Source organism: Carassius auratus, chromosome 48 (assembly GCF_003368295.1).
Source record: "Carassius auratus strain Wakin chromosome 48, ASM336829v1, whole genome shotgun sequence".
Classification (NCBI taxonomy): domain Eukaryota; kingdom Metazoa; phylum Chordata; class Actinopteri; order Cypriniformes; family Cyprinidae; genus Carassius; species Carassius auratus.
In genome coordinates this window covers 11252638-11275788 of record NC_039290.1, presented here as the reverse complement: position 1 = coordinate 11275788, position 23151 = coordinate 11252638, and the positions used below count along the sequence as shown (strand labels likewise).

General features: G+C 35.6%; 1 protein-coding gene across 1 annotated transcript; it reads right to left on the bottom strand.

The window, feature by feature from the left end:
* Positions 1-538: 538 nt before the first annotated feature.
* Positions 539-22099, bottom strand: LOC113065393 (non-specific lipid-transfer protein-like). Its single transcript, XM_026236610.1, has 4 exons — positions 22011-22099; positions 21193-21292; positions 8131-8260; positions 539-1033 (listed from the first exon to the last, which is right to left on the bottom strand). Exons 1-4 carry the CDS (start codon positions 22031-22033, stop codon positions 876-878), a joined length of 411 nt encoding a protein of 136 aa, XP_026092395.1. The 5' UTR covers positions 22034-22099; the 3' UTR covers positions 539-875.
* Positions 22100-23151: the final 1052 nt, after the last annotated feature.

The window sequence follows — 23151 nt, the reverse complement described above, 5'->3', positions numbered from 1 at the left end:
TTTACAGGCACTTTACAAAAAAGCCCTTCAAAGCAAACAATTAATCCACACACAAATACTGTTATGGGTGCCAATCAAAGGAAAAATCAATAAGAATGGTATTAAAGCTGCGGTAGGGAACTTTTGACGCTCTAGCGGTTAATGAACAGAACTGCTTGCGTCTTGCGGAAGAACATCGTAGCCGGAACTACTTCTCTCTGTTTATGTCTATGAAGAATCACAAAGGTACTGGGTTACTCCGCCGCGGTACCCACCGAAGCAATCTAAAATAGTCCGAATATAAACACTTATTATAGGTGCACCCTAGTGATTCAGGACAAGCCAAAAACACGGTATGGAAAATGGATTCATGGTGTACTCGCTTATTATATAAATTTTTCTACATTTTGAACACAAACAAAGTTACGGACCGCAGCTCTGATTGGTTGTTTCTTACCGGGAGCGATGTATTTCTGCAAATGGCAATAGGACACTGGGAGGAGCCAGAGGAGCTTGATTTTTTCACAGATTATCTGTCTCATATTCTACTGTCAGGACATAATGACAGGTTTAACAAATATGTAAAAAATATTTTTTTACAAAAAGTTCCCTACAGCACCTTTAATATATTATTTTCGTATCCATCTATCAGACTTCTGTGATTCATTTAAATAATTCACCCAAAAATGAGATTTCTGGCATCATTCACTCACCTTAATGTTATTTCAAACTTATATGACTGCATAACATCCGCAAATTCTTATATTTGAGCCTTTTCCTTGCAAAAGACTACGAATAGTCATATGTTTACGGAAAGGAATTAGAAAATGGAGTAAATTGTTAGAAACAGGCTGAAACTAGCGGAGAAACACTTTTTCAGTGTCTGATTCCTGCAGCTACTTTAATAGAGTGAACTCAGTGGGAGGAGCTACTTGAGACTCCGCCCTCTTTGAGGCTCCGCCTCTCACAGCTTGGCTTTGCCCGGCTGCAGCTTTTGAAGCTTCATGGCCATGCCCATGTTTCCAGTGATCTTCAGTTTGCCCTGAAAGAACGCCTGTGTGAATGAGAGGACACAAAAGAGAGATTAACATAGTTTTTATTTTATTTTTTTATCTTAACCTCCTGAGAGGACAAACTATTCATCCAAGAAATTCATTTGTGTCCCAGTAGAGGACATTTGTTCTTGTGAATTAATTTTCTGTGACCTTACAAGCCACACTTCAGTGTCTCAAAAGCAACGAGGCAATTCAGAGATGATACTAAATGGGGGTTTGGCCATGAAAACATCCTTTTAAACAAATGAACAGAAAAAGTAATTTTGTATAAAATTTTTGTGTCTGATTGATATTCAAATGAATTCTTGTAAAAGCCTCTCAGAAAAATTATAGTTTATAAAGCAGAATATGATTTTCTTTTAATAAATACATTGATTTTGTTTTTCAATGACTTAAAAAAAATTATCATAATACATAAGTGAATTAATGAATGAAAAAAAAACAAAGTGAATAAATATATTAATAAATGCAATGTTAATATATTAAATATTTACATTAATATAAAAAATAGACAACATGCATGCATTTGTGTAGTTTGTGTAATAAGTCAGGAATTTAACATTTTACTAAAAATATTTAGTAATTTCTTTCTTTAAATTTATGGCAAAACATTTATGGCAAAATGCAGAAAAACAGATAAAAAAGAAAGAAACAAAGATTAAATACATAGGCACAAAAATAGTAAATAAATATTAAATAAAGCAATACTTCATACAATATTAAAAAGTGACATGAATATAAAATCATTAGACTATACAGCATATATATATATATATATATGTGTGTGTGTGTGTGTGGGTGTTACAATTTTTAAACACATCAAATAATAAGTCAAAGTAAATATTGTATAAACATGATTTTGTAATACCTTTCAGAAAATAGTTTCACCAAACTATGTTCAGAGTTCAGTTTATGTATGTTTCTGCTGTGTCTCAGAGGAAAATCTATTCACAAAAAAACTCAAGATACAACGAAACTCAACAATTTGATTAACCTTCTTCAACTGTCAGTTCTCAAGGTCAGGTGAATTCTCTCACACAGAATGTGCCGTGATATGATTATGAAAGAGCAAAAGCAACTGCGGTCGTAACGACAGGATTTAATGAGTCCTTTTTTGAAGGACAGAAATGCTCCTCGCAGAAGGAATGAACCTGAAGCCACTTCAGAGATTGACTCATTAAAGCAGTGTTTGTAAGAGCTGCACAACTGTACGCCTCCATCCCTGCTAACAGGAAACACTCCGATAGCACTAAAACAGTCACAAGTGAACACAGTTAATGACTTCTCGTTTCACCCTGTTCCCAAAAATCAGTTACCAGCTGCATGGAAGCAATTACAGAATATAAAAATGAAACAAAAACCACCTGATTTCATGCTGATAGACTTTAACACCACCTTAAACTCAACTACAGCTTCTGAAACTTAATTTTCCCTCTCAGTTTTATGAACATTGCGTAGATAGGACAAGACATGATTGAGAGAGGTGAGGGGAACGAGCTCAGTGAAAATGTTAAGTGAGCCAAACTCACTCAATCGAAGCTGTGATCAACCAATTAGAATGAACCTTGATTTAATTAACACTACAAGAATGTATTAAACACATTACTTTACAAGAAAAGGTCAAAAATTTGCTGAAATGTTCTCACCCTTATCCATCCAAGATGAGAGATGAGTTTGTTTCTTTATCGGAACAGATTTGGAGAAATGTAGTATTGCATTACTTGCTCAGCATTGGATGCTCTGAAGTGAATGGGTGCCGTCAGAATGAGAGCCCAAACAGCTGATTAAAACATCACAATAATCCATCAGTTGATGTTCGGTGCAGCGAAAAGCTGTGTGTTTGTAATGAACAAATCCATCATTAAGACGTTTTAATGCAAATATGAGTTCATATAATAATAATAACAACATTTCCTCAAGTGAAAAAGTCCATCTCCTGTTGTACACTCACATCAAAATCCACCCAAATATTTGTTTGTTTAGGGCTGTTTTGGCTTGTAAACGTTGTTTGATCTGTGCATACTGTATATTTCTCTCCTGATTCAGACGGGACAACTTTTTCATCGCAAAAAGTAATGTTAATGGTTATGTGCTCATATTTTGGCTAGAAGTGACAGTTTAAAGTCAAAAACATCTAAATAATTAATTGGTTTATTTCAAACACACAGGTTTTCATTTAATAGATGTTAACTGATGGACTGGAGTGGATTATTGTGATGTTTTTATGAGCTGTTTGGACTCTCATTCTGACGGCACCCATTCACTGCAGAGGACCCATTTTTCCAAATTTGTTTCTATGGAGAATCAAACTCGTCCACATCTTGGATGGCCTGAAGGTGTGGACATTTTCTATGTTTGGATAAAGTATTCCTTAAAGAGAGAGGCAAGAATTTGTATCAAATTTGTCTTTGTGGTGGCATAACATCACGATTTAACACTAGATCGAATAACTAAAATAATAAGGGATGCAAATGTGGCAATAGGTGGTTAAACAGATGCTAGGAAGCAAAACAAGTCGAATCTAAGAAATCCTTGAAAGAAAAAAGGCAAGTCCCTTTTCAGCGTGCGAACCAATCACAATTCTTTACAGATTATGATGTCATTGCTGTCTGTTAGATTCCAAAGCTGAACATTCTATTAATGGAATTCTGAGGGAAACTTCAAATTTAAATGAAAAACTGGAAAAGGCTGAGATTTAAGTTGGAAAATAATAGCACTTTAAAGTTATTCATTTTTTAATTGTTGATAAACCTGTATGTCCCCCAATTTTTTTTTTAAATAATAAAATAATGATAATAATAATAAAATAAAAAAATCCAAACATTCAGCACACATTTATATGGAAGCCCGTTTCCGCCACTGAATAAAAATTATTTTGATCTCACAATTCTGACCCATTTTTCTCATCTTGCAATTATCTGACTTTATAACATGCAAATTCTAATAAATAAAGTAAGTTCTGAATTTTTTTTCTCACAATTGCGAGTTTATATCTCACAATTCTGACTTTCTTTTTTTTCTCACAACTACAAGTTCATATCTCGCAATTCGGAAAAGTCAAAATTATAAAGTTATGACAGAGATATAAAGTCAGAATTAGTTAATTATGTGTGACTTTATAGTTGTTTAATTATGTACGACTTCATAATAATTAACTTTGATTCTGACTTTATAACTAGCAATTTTGACTTTTCAGAATTGCGAGATATGAACTTAGAAAAATCTTAGAAAAAAGGGTCAGAATTGTGAGATAAAAAGTCGCAATGACCTTGTTTTATTTTTTTGGACTTGGCCAGGTTAATTGGTCTCACTGGAGCCTGTTGATCTGGCATGGGTCAAAAACGTCTTTCGTTTCATCTGTGGCTTTTCTGTGAAGTGTGAAGCAATGGAAACTCAGTCGGGAGGCCGCACAATAATCTCTCTATCTCATTAGCATCAGAAAAGAAAAGTGAGTGGGGAGAGAGTGTTTTTGAGCATCTGTGAAGATACTGTTGATGGAAAACAGGAGGGGGGTTTGAGACAATGTACAAAAGGAGGATGGGAGCTACACAAACTGTGCTTTTAAGAGCCCAACCTTGACATTCCTCAAAAGAGAGAACTTGCAATAGAAAATGTCTTTACATTTCCTTTATTTAATTGTTAATCACAGATTGAAATAAAACGGCACTCTCGTAGCTAAAAAACAATACCACTTTGAATTCACTGTCACATACACAGATGCAGGGTTTTTTTTTAACTACGTAGGAGAGTGTAAAGGAAAGAAAAACATCTGGGTTCACGTGGGAGGAGTCTCTGTGGTACATCCAAACAGAAAAACTGAGACTAATCAGCCAAAATCATAATTATAACCATACAAACCACTTGGAAATATCGGAGATCTGATTTGCAGCCATTCTAGGGTTCCCACTCTTTTCAAGATATTATTTTCCGGGATATGTTATGCAACCTGTGTTTAAAAGTCAGCATGACACTTGCAACCTTTTTTAATTGTATAATTTGAAACACACTGCAGTTCAAAAGTTTGGGGTTGCTAAGATTACAGAAAAAATACGGTTAAAAACGTTTAAAATATTGTGAAATATTACTGCAATTTAACAGAACAGTTTTCTATTTGAATATATAGTAAAATATAATTTATTCCTGTGATCAGCATCATTACTACAGCTTTCAGTGTCACATGATCTTCAGAAATCATTCTGATATGTGATGATTTGCTGTTCAAGAAACAATAATTATTATTCTTATATTTAATGTCCTTGTTGAACCTGTTATGCTTTATTTTTGCCTGACTTTCCGAAAGAACACCATTTGTTTGAAATAGAAATTTCTTTTTTAAAATGTAAAAGTCTTTACAGTCATCAGTGTAATGCATGCCTGCTGAATAATACTTTTTTATAATAATAATAATAATATATATACTTGTTTTTTACTCTTACTGGCTCCAAACTTTTGCATGCTAGTGTACTTTCAAATGAAACATTCAATGAGTAAAAAATAACTTTAAAAAATCATTAAAACATTCCTAAAACTGAAAGAGATATTAAAAGTAGTTTTCAGAGCACATGTCTTGAATGAAGTATATTTAACATGACCAGCAAATAGTTTTCTTTTCTTGTCTAAAAATAGCTTGTTTTGATGTCTTTGTATTTTTAATGGGGTAAAAAGACAAAAGGTCTGATTTTTTGAATGTTAGCATTATTAAGTATAGCTAAGGACTGGGAAAGCGACCAACACAGTAGCTCAACACTTGTTGGTTTGATGCGTTTAGCTCTTGTTCCACAACGGATGGGAATCCGGCCTGCGTGAGCAGCTTTGATTCTGGTCATTAGGCCATACACACATTCTCGCTTGCTTTCATTTCCTCTCATCCTCCACACAAATCACACAGACTCTCACAACACACACCTGTGAATATCTGAAGTCCCAGATGTCACACACTCACACATCATTCAAACAGATGAGGAAGGACACAAGCGATTGCACTCCTGGAGAAACTGCGCCAAATGCCTCGAGACACATTCTCAAATGAGGTTTCACTTCATATGACAGAGATGGGTGAGGGATAAATCGTGAGGTGAACTGCTATTTTCTAAATCATTTTTTTAAGTCTGATCTAACAGAGCAGATTTACGCCAACATTTTGGTCAAACTGTTTGAATTCAAAAGCTTCAGTGTCTTTATCTGGCACACTTGAAAACATGCCTCTATATCATTAAAAATGTCAGTCTGCTTTTCCTTGTTTAATTCTTGAAAGAAAATAGTTCAAAAGCTGCTATTTTCATAGTATTGTAAATTATGTATGATTAGTTTTTAACAGATTTTAGTTAACATTGTAAAAGTAGTTTTTAACAGTAGTTAATCATGCATCTGTATTCATTTAATACATCCATTTTAATTGCAATATTTCAGAAGCTGTAATTTTTTTATAAATTATGTCTAATTGGTATAGATTGAATAAATGTTGATTAAAAGTTTCAAGCGGTTTTAAATAATTGTTAATCGTGTATAATTTGTATTTAATGCATTTTAATTAAGATCTTTAAAAGTGGTTTTAATAATTATGAATAGTTTGCATTCATTTAATTTTAATTACAATATTTAAAAGCTGTTATTTTGTTACAAAGAGACTGAGGCAAGAGGCGTACGGATCCATTTGCAAAGCTTTATTCTTAAACATGGTCGAAACAGGCAAGGGTCAGAAAACAGCACACAGGTATATCGAGGGCAAGACAAGAGTAATCCATAGAGGACGTGGTCGATCGGCAGCTAACAGTATCCAGAGGCCTTGACAAGAGGGGTAATCCGACAACATGAGCAATAGTCCAGCTGAGGTGCAGACACAGTCCGAAACAGCAAGGCAAAGGGTAATCCCGAAACAGGCTATAAACTCCAGGGCAGGCAGGGGTCAGACAAAACGAGATAACAGGCAAGGATCAAGACAGGTAAACAGAACAAGAACAAGAACAAGGCTAAACTAGATTCAGGAAATAAAGAGCCAGTAAGATAAAAAATTCTAAGCTTCTTATCACTGTTTATAAGTCCTGTACAACAGGTTTTAAATCCATCCAAGGTTAAAAAACATTGTCATTTTGTCAAAATATCATTTTAAAATTACCTCAATTCTCAGAGATCCCCAAACGGTTCACGCGAAGCTGTTCAAAAGATTCAGTTTCCTTAAACCCCACCTTTCGGTAGCATACTGTGTTCTGATTGGTCAACTGACATAGGTTTGATTGGTTGTTCCGCACACAACTTCATGGTAAACAATGCGTTAGCATCTTTTTGGGGTGAATTATGTCTTATTCCTCTCACCGTGAAGCAAACAGTAAATAAAAAACTTCAGCGCGGGGGCGTGGACACATTAGATAAGGGAGACATGAAAAACAGACATTGCGTTGTTTTCATATGGATTACTTTATCACAGAATATCTGTTTTCGGCAGCACTTGTTTAGTTTTAAAGTAGACATGTCAAGCTTTCTATAGATATATCTCTCATGTCTCTTCGATGAGTATTCACGGAGTTACACTTCATTTTAATGACATGTTTGTACATGACGAACAGCGCAGACAGCACACATACTGATAAGACGCTCAGGAGAAAACAAACACATAACTTCATAATCATACTTCATAATCATACTATGATTTGTATTTATTTATTACATTTGAATTAAACGTTTTAAAAATGTTATGTATAATTTGTATCAACACAATACATTTTAACTAAAATATTAAGTTCGTGAAAATAAATAATTTATAAAAAATCACATTGATGTATTTGTTTGGTAATTGATTTCAGTTTAATACATTTTAAGTTAGGTTTGATGTTGTTTGATGAGTGTGTGTGTGTGTGTGTGTGGTCAGAGCAGGAGTTTTTCTGAAAACCATTTGCAGTTTTCAGAAACGCACAGAAAAATTGACAATAACAACAACTAACCTATCATTCCACCCATGACCCAAAAAAACAAGTTGTACAGCCTTTTTTCAAGTAAAATACCTAGACCTGATCCAAATGTGTGTAGTCTGATGCACTGATGAGCAGGAAAATGTCCGCAGTTCACCGATCAATACTGTCTGCATTTAGAACAGACTCACCAGCATCATTGTATACGGAGCCTTTTCCGTTCTTAACATCAACGATCCACACGGCCTCCTTTCCTCCCGGCCCATCCTTCACCTCGAAGGCGAACACACCTCCGGTCTTCTTTACAAACTGGTCTCCGTCCTACACACACACACACACACACACAAATGTCACAGAAAACATGTCACAGTTGAGCACCCACCGTGAACTGTGTGAACTGCAGCTAAACTTAAATGATGGTGAAAAGATAAGTTTTGCTATCCTGAAACAGAAACAAATATGTGACCCTGGAGCTCAGACGCAGTCTTAAGTCTCTGGGGTATATTTGTAGCAATAGCTAAAACATTGTATGGTTCAAAATGATAGATTTTTCTTTTATCCCAAAAATCATTATGGTAATTGATTATGTAAAGATCATGTTTCATGAAGATATTTTTCCTACTGTAAATATATCAAAATGTAATTTTTGATTAGTGAAATGCATTGCTAAGAACTTCATTTGAACAACTTTAAAGGTGATTTTCTCAATATTTAGATTTTTTTGCACCCTCAGATTCCAGATTTACAAATAGTTGTATCTCGACAAAATATTGTCTGATAAAACCATCTCAATCTCAAATCTCAATGTCCAAAAGTGACCCAATCATCCTAAATTCACCCTATTATTTGACATGTATTATACATCTATATACACGTATAATATAAATATACATTATATATATTATGATATAACATATGGAAAAGCTGAATCAGAAAATGCTGGATTAAAATGTGCAATAACCACTAAAGTGATCTTTGTTTAAACCTCTCAAATTTTGTTAAAGTCAAAAAGTAGGATGAGACTTGATTTGAACCTTGGAAAGAGACAATACAATGCAATCAAATACCTGCAGTGCATTCAAACATCATTTCCATCCTATTTGTTACACTTACTTGCTTTTTGTTAAATAAACAGCAGCAAAACAGCATTGAAATGCTGCGCTATTAACATAAAGCAGCACCTCGCTCAGCCTTCCAGCATTAGACTTCCCCGTAAAATTACACACTGCATTTCAGAGCGTAATGGAGCAAAACTGATCTGAGTGTGCACATGTGTTTCCCAGAGTCCTTCTGGTTGTGTAACAGGCCATTATTCGAGTCATTTTTGGGCAGAATTTGAAATGTGGCTGATGGTGGGAGATTTTCAGCGTCTCGGCTGTGTGGGAGTTAAACAGGGCGAATCTCATGTCATGACTGAACAATAACAAACATGCATCATTTAGCCACATCATCGAACATAACCAAGACTGAACTCAAATATATTGCCGGATAATCGAGGCACGGATGAATAAATGTTGTCAGAAAAGATGCAACACAAAAGAATACATCTTGCAAATATATTAATGGAGCCGACACTTTTCAGTCAGTGTAAGTGGATGGCCATTTTACTGTCAGGCTCCAGAAAACACCAAAAAACATGAAAGCAGACAAATGACTCATATCTCGAAGTCTTCTTAAAGGGACAATAAATAACTTTTTAGGTATTTTATTATCTAAAATCAATATTTTTATTCATAAATATGCCCTCAATGGTGTACAAATACCTATGCCAATGTTTAAACTAATCCTTGTAAATGAAGAATTTATTATCTTTATATACATGGGACGGGTAGGTTGACGGAGGCTTCCATGTAGTTCCGCCATCTTGCAAAACTATAATAGCAGAGAGGGACAAAAAGTACTAAGCCAACGCGTTTCCACAGCGCGTTTTCGGTCAGAGCCAGAAACGCAGGTGCAGAGCAGTGAGAGGCGCTTGAAACTGCACCGGCAAGTTTAAAAGTCTGGATTGCATTCTTATTATGGACCATACATATGCCGCGCCACAGGAGAAGAAAACATCGTCGCCAAAACAGTCAAAAATAGAACGTAAAAGGAAACGTGACCGTAGATTACAGAAAACAAGAGTTAATGTCGGGGAAGCTTTTTCTAGGTGGAAAGAGCTAATGCTTGATAAAGATTTCAAAAGAGACGCTGAAGTGGCCAGTTATCTTCTCGACAGGTAAGTCAGTGTTACAATCTATATTATAATATTTTTTTTATATCTAACAATGCATATAATTCAGAAAATATAATGAATAAATTAGACATAACTACTAATTACAATATTTCATGTTTTCCACAGTCAGTAATTCATACTGTAACATTCGTTTGTTAGTTGTCATGTTGCAGTTTGTTTGAAATAACATACCTGTTCACCTGAAGGAAAACTCGACGAAGTGCTATTAGAAGACATCCTGTCAAAGCTTTTTGGTACATATCGCCTACCGTAGATGCAACGCGCATTTGAAAAAGCGAGGCGCTGGAGAGCAAAATTAGTTTGAATGCAAAATACAATTTCACCACTAGATGGGAGTAATTCCTACTTAGTGTCCCTTTAAGTCATACACAGACATATATATTTTAAGAAGAAAATATATATTTTTTACAGAATGCATTTATGGCTGCCTAACTTAACGTGCACTTTATTACAATTATTAGAATATAAAATAGCGGTTTTCTATTTGAATATATTGTAAAATGCCATTTATTCCTGTGATGCGCAGCTGTATTTTCAGCATCATTCCTCCAGTCTTCAGTGTCAGTGATCTTCAGAAATCATTCTAATATGATGATTTGCTGCTCAACTATTCTGTAAACCCAAATGACAAGCCTAAGTGGGTAAAGACTCCCTCATGCAGGGGTGGATCTACCGGGGTGGCATAGGCCAAATGATTCGCGATCCCGCTCCGAACTCCCAAACTGACTCAAATGATTCGCTATCCCCATAACTGACTCAAATGATTCGCGATCCCGCTACGAACTCCCGAAATGATTAAAATGATTCGCGATCCAAAAACTGACTCAAATGATTCGCGAACCCGCTTTGAACTCCCGAAGTTAGAGATCGCTAAGACATGTGACCAACTGGGCGGCAAGGTCATCAGAACTCACTCAAATGATTCGCGAACCCGCTACGAACTCCCGAACTGATTCAAATGATTTGCGATCCTGCTACGAACTCCGACTGATCAATTGGATCCTCGAACTCCCGAACTGATTCAAATGATTTGCGATCCCGCTACGAACTCCCGAACTGATTCAAATGATTCGCGATCCCCAAACTGACTCAAATGATTATTCAATTTTTAAAATGTCTTAAAGACCTATTTTTTAAGTTTTTGTTATTAACGTTTTTTTTTACGCAACTCGGTGATGACGTCATGTTGGGGAGAAGTCGAGGAAAGGTAGCCTCAGTCTAGAATGATGCAGCGTTCCAGGCAACCAGTGTTTTTCCAACCTTAAACCCATGAAAGTGCACTGGAACGGCAATCAAATCCGTGACTTCCCACCCGTGAACTCGTGTCTCATACCAGATCGATCCGAGTTCCGAGGTCACACAGCACGCGAAACAACGATGACAGCCCATACGAATAATACTGCCTATGGATGCAGTGTTTATGCAAGTAGTACATGTTGAAAAACGATTTTAGGTCAATGCAACGTTGCAATAAAATAAATAATCTAGTTACAATTACTTGCGCTCAGAAAGTTTGGCGTAACTTGCCTGGAACGGTACAAAGTCGTTAGTAGTGGTATGAAATAGTGATTACGAGCTCAAAAACCTGCCTGGAACGCAGCATCAGAACTAATGATATATATATATATATATATATATACATACACACACACACACATATATATATATATATATATATATATATACACATATACATACACACACACACACACACACACACACATATATATATACATATATATATATATATATAATTGTATTTCTTTATTACTGTCATTGAATAGCACCGAGTGAAAAATCAATGTTTTCTTTATATCTAGTGGCAGTGATCATGACGTTAGTTCAGAGAAGTACCGGTAACCTTTGTCATAGTGTCCTAGAACTGGTAAATTTTGTCTTTGTCATCTAGAAATAAAAGGCATCATGCTAGCTATATGGACGTTTCTAAGCGTTTATCTCGTCCTCCAGTGAAAATGTTGTTGCAAATGTAGCCGTGTGTCTGTCGCTGTGTTTGACAGGAGCTTGTGTGGGTGCCGTTGTAATATTCGGTTCCCGTGAAAAACTGTTCCCGTGGGTTGAGTTTACATGAATATTCATTAGTTCCCTTATTGTGGGCGTGTCCTTGAAACAACGTGCAAACTAACGTAACTGAAAATATCAGTGCACGCTCTGAAATCACTACTTGGATTAATTTATTTTGAACAGGTAACGAAGTGTCTTTATTACGCACTGAAGTGCTTAAACCACTTCAGTGTCAAAATAATGCAGTTTGTGTAATATTAATCGTCTGTAAGCTGATTTGCTTGATTGATTGCAGGCACACAGAAAAACTATAAGCGAATAACCTATGATAACTGGGATATATCGTTTCTTAATCATATTTTTTTATGTGTTCAGCTTTTTATACATTTCATTTGTGGGGTATTAATTGCTGTTTGAATAGTATGATTAGCTAAGTTAGGCTACTGGTGACTATTACTGCAGTGTATTCACGACAATGCTTGAAACACATATATATGCCGCCTAATAAATATAGCTATAGGCTAGCTATCCTGTGTCATTTATACAAAGTTTGGTTTGTATGTACCAGTGTTTCTGTTACCCAAATAAGTCACATACATAGGCTACTGAAAACAATTTTCTTGCAGTGAAAATGTTAATATTGTAATCAATCTAATTTCTAATTGGTTATATAAAACGGTGCATAAACCTTAAAGTATTTTTCTGATGCACTCTTCTTGGACATAGGCAGGGGTGGTTCTAGGGTGAGTGAAGATCCGGGGCTTAGCCCAGAAAAGTCCATGTATGTCTTTTTATTTTAATAAATCAGAAAGATTTACCTTATTTAAAATATACAAAAACAATAAAAACGAAAACAAATTTAAAACATTTTATTTAAAGTATTGAGGAAAATACATTTGCTTTTTGCAAACAAAAATTAAGAATTGCAAAACAAATGAAACAGTGCGAAAGCAATGATTTTGCAATACATATTTTCCATGGTCATATCTATTAATTTATTTGCAACGCTGCTTTTATTTTGCGTGTCAGTTTGAGCTTGCAATACCATTTTTCCTTTGCGCTTCACTTTTCTGCGGGATCGCAAATCATTTGAGTCAATTTGGGGATCGCGAATCATTTTTAATAAGTTCGGGAGTTGGAGCGGGATCGCGAATCATTTGAGTCAGTTCGGGAGTTCGTAGCGGGTTCGCGAATCATTTGAGTCAGTTTGAGGATCGCGAATCATTTGAGTCAGTTCGGGAGTTCGTAGCGGGTTCGCGAATCATTTGAGTCAGTTTGAGGATCGCGAATCATTTTGATCAGTTCGGGAGTTCATAGCGGGATCGCGAATCATTTGAGTCAGTTTGGGTTCGTAAATCATAGCTGTATATGGATAGGCATTTGTAACTAATTTAGTAGCTAGTTATAATTACATTTTCCACGCTTGTTTAGGTGTGAAATGTGAACTCGTATTTTTGGTTTTAATGATGTGCCTTTTAACAGTATCAAGTATATTCAAAAACTAAACAAATCGTGCCTAAAAAGTGCATGCATCTAGGCTAATATAAAGTTACATGATGAAGTCATACTAGTGCGCATGTGCATTTTGAGTGCGTTCTTTCACTGCATTATTCCGTGTATTCAAATGCATTTATGAATGCATGTGAATGATCACAAAATTCAAGATATGAACCCTTTGTGCCAAAAGGGTTCTTTCTTGTCATTATAGAACCTTTTTAGCATAAAAGGTTATTTGGAGTTGAGTAAAGAACCCTATGGTTCTATATAGAACCCCAATGATCCCTTTCTTCTAACAGTTTGTTGTCATAAGCAGGGTTGGTTCTAGGGTGAGTGGAGATCCACGTATGTGACTTTTTATTTTAATAAATCAGAAAGATTTACCTAGTTTAAAATATACAAAAACAATAAAAACAAATTTAAAACATTTTATTTAAAGTTTATCCCTTGTATCCTGACACATATGCTGATGTTGTGTCTCTATCTCACTTTTTTTTTTTTTTTTTTTGTCTCTATCTCTGTTTTATTTTATTTTCCAATCAAGCCTGACTGGCTACACTCGTCCTGGTAGAACAGGGATAAGAAGCAAACATGAAGCAGTGCACTGACATACTCTTACTCTATAAAGATATACCGGTCAAAGGACTTTATCTCTGTGTTTAAAGCCAAGTATAATTATAAACGCAGGGCTCTATACACTTATATTTTTGAAAGAGGACTTACACAGCACTTACAAATTGCATAAATAATCATAAGAAGGTTAATGTATCAAATATACAATTTGGAATAGGCTACAGAAATATGAAATTATGAAAAAAAAATTGAATGGTACTTTGCCACTAGGTGGCGGCATGTCACTGCCTTAATGAGTGAGTCGGTCAGTCATTTAATCAATGGATTCGTTAGAAACGGATGATTCATTCAGAAAAAAAAGTGTGTGTGTGTGTGTGTGTGTGTGTCCCCTACAGACTGCGCAACAGTTAACTGTTCGATGTTCAAAATGTGACGTTAAATCAGACACAATTTAAAACCGAAAAATAAATATAAAAGTTACAGATACCTGAAGTAAGCTGTTGTATCTTAGCATTCAAATATTTTGGCTGGTGGTTTTTACTTCCTTTTTTTAAGAAGAAGAAGATTAATTTTGAAATATCCATTTTAATTTTCGAATAAATTGATCTAGTAAAATTCTACACGCCAACAAACCGCCTTCCTCCAAAAGATCTCATTTCATTGGCTGGATCGTACAGACGCTCATCGCTGGTTGGCCAGTTTACATGTCAGTCAGAAGCACTAGACTCAGTGGGCGGTTTTCGTCGGATGTGAATGACAACGCGTACTTACTTGGGTAAATTTACAGACACTGTGGACTTGAGTCGAGAGATATTTATTTATTTATTTAAATTCTAATTTAAATTATTTTATTGGGCATGAAAACTCATGGTGATGGCATGGTGGTAATAAAAACATTCGGGGCTTTACTGAAAACATTCGGGGCTCCAGCCCCCTTAGCCCACCCCTAACGCCGCCCCTGGACATAGGTCAGCAGCTACTCCAAGAATATTATTTTTACATTTGGATAAGAAATCATGTGTTTCATCATCACCAATGTTATGATATGGCTTTGATTTGCATTTGTGATGTTTCCACATATTTTGATCATCATGTAAAGTCACTGTCTGTTTCAGACTGGATGAGAGAGATGAAGTCACTGGTACTAGCTGATCATTGTATGAATTGGACATACATGGAGGCTGTTCTCATCCAGAGACAATAAATATCTCAGACACTCACCTCACTTTGCATTGCTTCATTCCTTGCTTACTTTCACACAACTTTCCTTGTCTTTTCAGTTTGAGTTATATTCATAAAGCAATCACTTCTGTACTTGTCATAGTAACATTTAATGAATGTAAAATTTATGTGATCTTCTATATCATTTTATAATTTTAAACTGTAAACATATTTAAAGATAAGATTTTATTTGTTAACCTGCATGCCATATGATACTATTAAAACAAATCAGAGAACTGTCAACATTAAAGAGTGTTGTTAAATGATGCAATATTAATGTATGCAATGTGCTTATTCATTATTATTATTATATTTATTAGTAGTAGTTCTTTCTCAGATTGTCTAAACCGTTAAGCTCTGTATTTGACTGTTAACGCAATGCAATAAAGAAAAATGTGTCCATTTTAAAAAGACTGTTCATTTAAATATAAAAATTAACTCACATGTTGTTTCAATGTTGCATGACTCACTCTGAAGATACTTTAAAATCTTAGTAATAAAATATGTGACCGAAGTAAATGGGCATTTATAATAATAAATACACTGATGGGGCTGCAAAGGCTGGTAAAAACGGGTTTTATATATATATATATATATAAAAAAAAAGGATGCTCAAACCGATTTTATTAAGACACGGATACATTTGTAGTGGTTTGTTTCAAGCATTGTATACAAATTGTACTAGTCTCTCTCCAATGACAACTAGTCTAATCAAAGCAAACTATTAAAAACAAAGCCCCACAAATGAAATATATAAAAAGGGAAATACACCAAACAGTAAAAACTATATTAGGTAAGATAGGTTAAATTAGCTTATTGATTGTTTTTCTGTGTGCCTGTAATCAATCAAGCAAAGCATGAAAGATGATTTATCATATTACACAAACTATCCATTGTTTTGGCATTGTTGCAGTTAATGCTAATTAACACTTAACATTGACACTTCGTTACCTGTTCAAAATAATCCATTAAATCAAATAGAGTTTTGACGAGCGTACACTGATATGGTAAATTCTCTCCCCAACGTGACGTGATGCAATGCATTGTGGGGGAAAGGAAACCGCTGTAAGATAGTACCTATTTTTTCGTATTATATTCCATTTTGTGATACCCAACAACATAAAATCGATGGATAACAGTTTAAATGTTTATCACCAACAAGCAAATTGCACATATTCGTTAAAAAATTAACCTTGCAACACGGCCTTTAACATCGTCTGGCATAGCAGGCTAGTGTTCTGGCATGAAAATAATGAAAAATTATCTTGAAAAACAGAATATTATCCTACAAAATGCAGCGGGCTAAAGAAAACATTCTCGGAGCATACCGCCTAAAACTAAATCGTAATGCAAAGATAGAGATATGACGAGAAAATAAAGAGAATCAAAAGGACTCGATCCTTACGAGCAGAGCGACTGGTCAAGGTAACACCCTCCAGCCCAGAAGAAGGGCATGTGAAAAGGCTGTGTTGTGGTGCTTTTGCAGACAGTCTGAAGAGCTTGATGACATGTTTTCTTGCGATAATCAGAACCAAACAGTGGTTCGATTTAGACTGTGAGACTCAGCAGCACCAGCCAGAGAAGAGTCATGTGTCTGACTTATCACCCACAACCTACCTCATACATTTCCAGTTTCTCATCATTTCTATGGACTCTTTATAATGTTAATGTATTCATCTAAATGTATTTACATGTTAATGTATTCATCTAAATGTATTTACATGTTAAATATGTGAAGAAACTGAAATTAAGTTGGTTGTTATTACTATTTAAGTTATGTAACACTGATTTTGCACAATTCGTCCTTAATACAGATAAAGGAGGCAGAATTTCATTCAATCTTTGTGTATTTTATTTACAGACATGGCTAAAAAAAAAACATTACATGTGAGAAGAGACATTACAATATCTTTTTTTAGAAAACAAACAAACAAAAGAATTACATATTAGATGTGAGCATGGTGTATAATTCTAACATGATGCCTACACAACAATACTTGGACACATATTGGTCAAAGCACAGCACACAACCACAATATTATCCAGCAAAGTCTTCAGCTCAGTCTCATGACCGGTGTGGACAGTGTCCGGCGATGGAGGTGTATTCACAGGACCTTCCTTCTCAGGTGCAGGTGTAGTGTCTGACAGTAACAATATAAAGAAATCGTGTCATATCACAACCTCTTTTCCTAAGGAATCCAGATTAGCTATACACTGGGGGCAATATACACTACCGTTCAAAAGTCTGGGGTCAATAAGATTTTTAAATGTTTTTAAAAGAAGCGTCTTCTGCTCACCAAGGCTGCATTTATTTGATAAAAAAAAAAACATTAATATTGTGAAATATTATGACAATTTAAAATTACTTTACTATTTTAATATATTTTAAACTAATTTATTCCTGTAATCAAAGCAGGATCACACTCCAACATTTCATAGGCAGGTTTGACTGCAAACACAGTCACCAAATAAATTGCAATGTAGCCTAGATGTACAACATTTAAAACTGATTAACGTTACGCTTTAGTACATTGGTAACTTAAGCTCATTTTCTAGCCATTTCATGCTAGTTAACATTTACAGAGAGTAACTGTAACTTACCTTTGTGAAAATGCTTTGAACACACCATCATGTGTGGTGGAGTGTTATCGAAGGTAACCTTGGCCTCCTTACCGCTGCTATCCAAGCCATTCGTCGCCTTTTTGTCACCTCTGAAACATGGCTTGTACTATTACTTTTCCACGCTGGAAAACGATAAAAGGATATTCCATTCTTAAGCTTTATGCCACTTCTATCGTGAGAACGACTATGGTAGTTTATAACACAGCAGGACAGGTAGACAGCATCTTGAACACTGCGTTCTTCCCTCATGCAAAGAAGTCTAGCACCTAATGTTTGTGCCGCGGATTCCCAAAATGCTTTGCGTTCACCACTGGGAAAACGTCATGATGACGACACATTAGCGATCCCGCTCCAAACTGATTCAAATGATTTGCGATCCCCAAACTGACTCAAATGATTCGCGATCCGGCTACGAACTCCCGAACTGATTCAAATGATTCGCAATCCCCAAACTTACTCAAATGATTCGCGAGTCCGCTTTGAACTCCCGAAACTGACTCAAATGATTCGCGATCCCGCTACGAACTCCCGAACTGATTCAAATGATTCGCAATCAACTGACTCAAATGATTCGCGAATCCGCTTTGAACTCCCGAAACTGACTCAAATGATTCGCGATCCCGCTACGAACTCCCGAACTGATTCAAATGATTCGCAATCCCCAAACTGACTCAAATGATTCGCGATCCCGCTACGAACTCCCGAACTGATTCGAATGATTCGCAATCAACTGACTCAAATGATTCGCGAATCCGCTTTGAACTCCCGAACAGACTCAAAAGATTCGCGAATCCGCTTTGAACTCACGAACTGACTCAAATGATTCGCGATACCGCTTCGAACTCCCGAACTGACTCAAATGATTCGCGATTCCGCTACGAACTCCCGAACTGACTCAAATGAGCGAACCCGCTCATAACTCTGACATATATTCAGATATGTAATTTAAAAAATAAATTAATACTTATAAATTTTCAAAAATTGCACCTGTCAAACATAGTCTATTTTGCTGTCAATACTGTTGACGATGTCCTTTAGGCTTTATATTTATGCTCAACATGAAGTATAGATATTGTTGTCATGAAGACATCCTGGGGCCCGATATTGGTATACACTTTTCTAACGTCAGAGCATTTGAGGAGAATGACTTATAGTCATAAAAACAACTGTAATTGTTCATGTAGGTGTCAGCTATAATGCACAATTGAATTAAATGTTTGATATTTATTAAAATAATCTGTAAATCATATGTAAATTATGCTACTCTTTCACATGGGCTCAAACGCAAATTTGAATCTCAATAGCATCTGAGGAGATTGTAATTGTAATGTGTTCATTTAGGTGTCAGCTACAATGCACACCTATACATTTTTAATTAGAGCCCGACCGATATATCGGCTGGTCGATATTATCGGCCGATATGAGCTTATTGCATTTAAATCGGCATCGGCCAAACATGAGAAACAGAGTCTCATGCTTCACTCATGTTATGAGTGTTGAATAGTTTGCCCACCAGAGGGAGCTCCGCAGTTGCAGAGTCTGCAACTCCACTATAGAAGAAAGCGATCAGCCAAGCCACAAGAGATGTACTGTTTATAAGGTGAGTCTGTCATTCGTCATGTGAGATGATTTAGTTCATACACTGTATATAAAAATGGTGTGGTAGTTCTAACTAATGGTCCTATCATTATCACTTCTAAATATTCTGTAACATCACTTACAGCCGCTAATGCATTGCTATATTAGATTAGCCACAAAGCTAATACCATGTTTATCAGTGGAAGAACGCTAACGTTAATAAGAGGTCAAACTATAACTTTAGCGTTTATCTTATTCCAAATATGTCTGCAGTGTTTCCCACATAATGACCGCGTAAGGGGCCGTTCACATATCGCGCCTAAAAACGCGTGTAAAACGCTAGGCGCGCCCACTGATCTATAATATATATATAGATCAGTGGGCGCGCCGCTTTTTCCTTCTCCAAAGCGCTCGGGCACAAGCGCCCCTGAAGCGTCTGCCTTTGCTAAGCAACCATGATGTGCTCTCTCCATGAAGACGTGGAAATTTCAGCAAAAGATAAATGGATTTGCAGAAAAAAATCGCTCGCAGTAGCTCTGCTACTAAATTTATTTCAAAATGGCAATTCATATACAGCTATATGAACTTGAACAGCTGTTCCTTCATCTTGGCTCAGTTTTAAACGTTGTTACGGGAAAGGACGAAGCTGATTGGTTAGTTCTTGTCACATGACCCGCGGTGCGCTTGCTGCATTCTGAAAAGTTTAGATGTTTTTAACTCGTTTTTAATGTGAGCTGAACACGCGCTTTTGTTCTTTTTTTTTTTTTTTTTACAGATTGTTTCAAAGCAGCTTTACAGACATAACAGGAACATGTTGTAATAATATGGTTAAATATAAGTAGGTATAGTCAATGCATACTGTATGCATTAGTGAGTGTGGTGGTGCTTATGGGGTATGGTCACTTATTCCTTATATGAACTGTTTCAAATGCAAGACATTGATTGCATGAGATTAAATTTGTAAATGATAGCCTGTGTCCTTTTGTAGTGTGCACATATATTTATCATCAAACTGTGATAACTGTGACTAAATTCAGTATATATACGTCTGCCATATGTTGCCGCCCCTCAAAAATTCCTGCCCCCTTCTCGCCACCCCATCAATATTTTTCTAGATCTGCCCCTGCCGTCATGGTTCGATTTATAATATACCCAGGTTATGAAAGAGCAGTTTGGGGAAGGGGATTGACACACATCACCAAACACCTTAAAAGAGTATGTGATGTACGTGAAATGGCATGAAAAGGATCATCTAGATAAAACCGAGGGATTGTGTTTAATGAAAAGACGATCCTTTCAGCACCCAGCAACTTTGTAGTCTGAATAAAACCCTTTGACAGCAGCCTGAAACCTGACAGAGGATCCCTGCTGACATGATTAAAGCTGGGAAATAACACAGATTTACATCGATCCTGCTGTAGCCTTGAGTAGGGATGTCGAGGTGTTAAGAGGCTTTAACACTGAACTCAGATGAATGAACTGAACTGAACAGGGCTTCTCATACATCATGCAGCTTTCTACTGATCTCCTGGAAGACGGAGTGAGCTTTGAAGCCCTCTAGACCCAAGGATGAGCTGGTCAACACCGCCTGGATCCATGGAGAGCTGGGAATTAAAGATATATACATACTCAGAAAACATGGTTCGAGGAATAATTCACCTAATAGTTATTTATGTGATCGCAATTATGTGATTTTACCCTTACATTTGACAAAAAATGACCATCATATGATAAACATACAGACAAATATATATATATATATATATATATATCAAGAACAATTGCACGACCTTGGATATTTTCTCATGAACAAATACATTTATAGTATTAAATAAACACTTACTTAGCTGAAACAAATAAATACCATCACTACCAGTAATAATATATTATAGATAGCATTTATATTTATTATGTTAGGTTATATATTTGTACATATATATAGTTTTTTGATAGATATAGATAGCTAGACATTTTTGTTAATGTATAGTAATACAAAATAATATTTTTAAGACATAATCAAATATAATTTATAAAATGACAGTGTATTTCGGATGCTGAATTGGTCTTATTCCTGAAATTTCAGCTCCAGTAAACCATAAACGTCCATCAACAATACTGTAACTTCAATCCATTGTCAACAATCAAAAAACTCAGAATATTTCATATTAGAGAATCAAAAGAAGAAATCCTGTAATAAATAGCACACACACATGTGCATGAGCTGCTGTCATACTCTCAGCTCTCCAAAAGCACTAAACACACACTTTGTGTTTATAAGCCCATAATGGCTGTAAACTCATGTCTGATCATCATCATCCTCACCTCGACACCTGTGGGGCTCGCATTGTTGCAGAAGATGAGCTGCAGACAGATGATCAGTGTATCTGTCTGAACACTACTTCCAGGTTCTCGAGGCAGACCTGAATAATCAAACACTGATGGAGAAGCTGAACAAGTGTGAGGTTCAGGCGAATTCTGTTTCTTCCAATGCACCACACTTTTGCCACACTACTGAAACTCCCAGAATAAAAAAACAACCGTGCACAAAAGACAGAACAATTAGCACCGCGTTTGAGAAATATAAATATTTTATTATTGTTGTCTTATTTAATTACTTATTCTTATTCTTATTCTTAATTTTTTTCTTATGAATAAACCATTTAAAATGCACAAGAACAAGTTCAACTGCATGATTAGCCTAAAAAGTATACAGAAATACATATTTTATTATAATTGCCAATGTTTCATCTCTGATTTATAAAATGAATGTATGATAAATTGACTTAGAATTTAGAAAAGGACACTGATAAAAAACTAAAAGAGATTATATAATGTCTACTGTATTATTATTATTATTATTGAGTCATAGATTTAATAGCACATTATGATCCTATGCTGCCATCTGCTGGTTAGATTGGTTAACTAGTTTCTCACTTTCAAACAATTGTTTGTTTTTCTGTGCTACAATTTCGTGAATCTTGGGTGTAGATTTGATTTTGACTTTATAATTATAGTAAACATGATCATATTTGAGATTGCATACAAACGATATTCTAAATATATTTTTCACACAAGCTCAATAATAATAAAAAAAAAAATCAACAGAATGTAAAATATAAAATGTAATTACATTAGCGTAATAAAGAAAAACTCTAAACATAATGTAACAGTAGGCCTATTTATGTTTCTATCCAGTTGTTTTTATGCATACATTGAAAATGTGCATTAAAACATCTGGAAACACTGCAAATTCACAGGTGGAGGTGTAAAAGCTAAGATATGGCTAAAACCTAAATATAAATGTGACGTAGCAGCTGCCCAGAGAGAGATGTTCCTCTATGTCCAGAAACGCCCTCTCAAAAACATCTGGATAAAACCAGACCTCTGTCTGTCTTTCTGACCCTCACTATTTTGGTGTAATATGACATAAACATTTGTCTTGAAAAAAGTATTACAGGCTCCA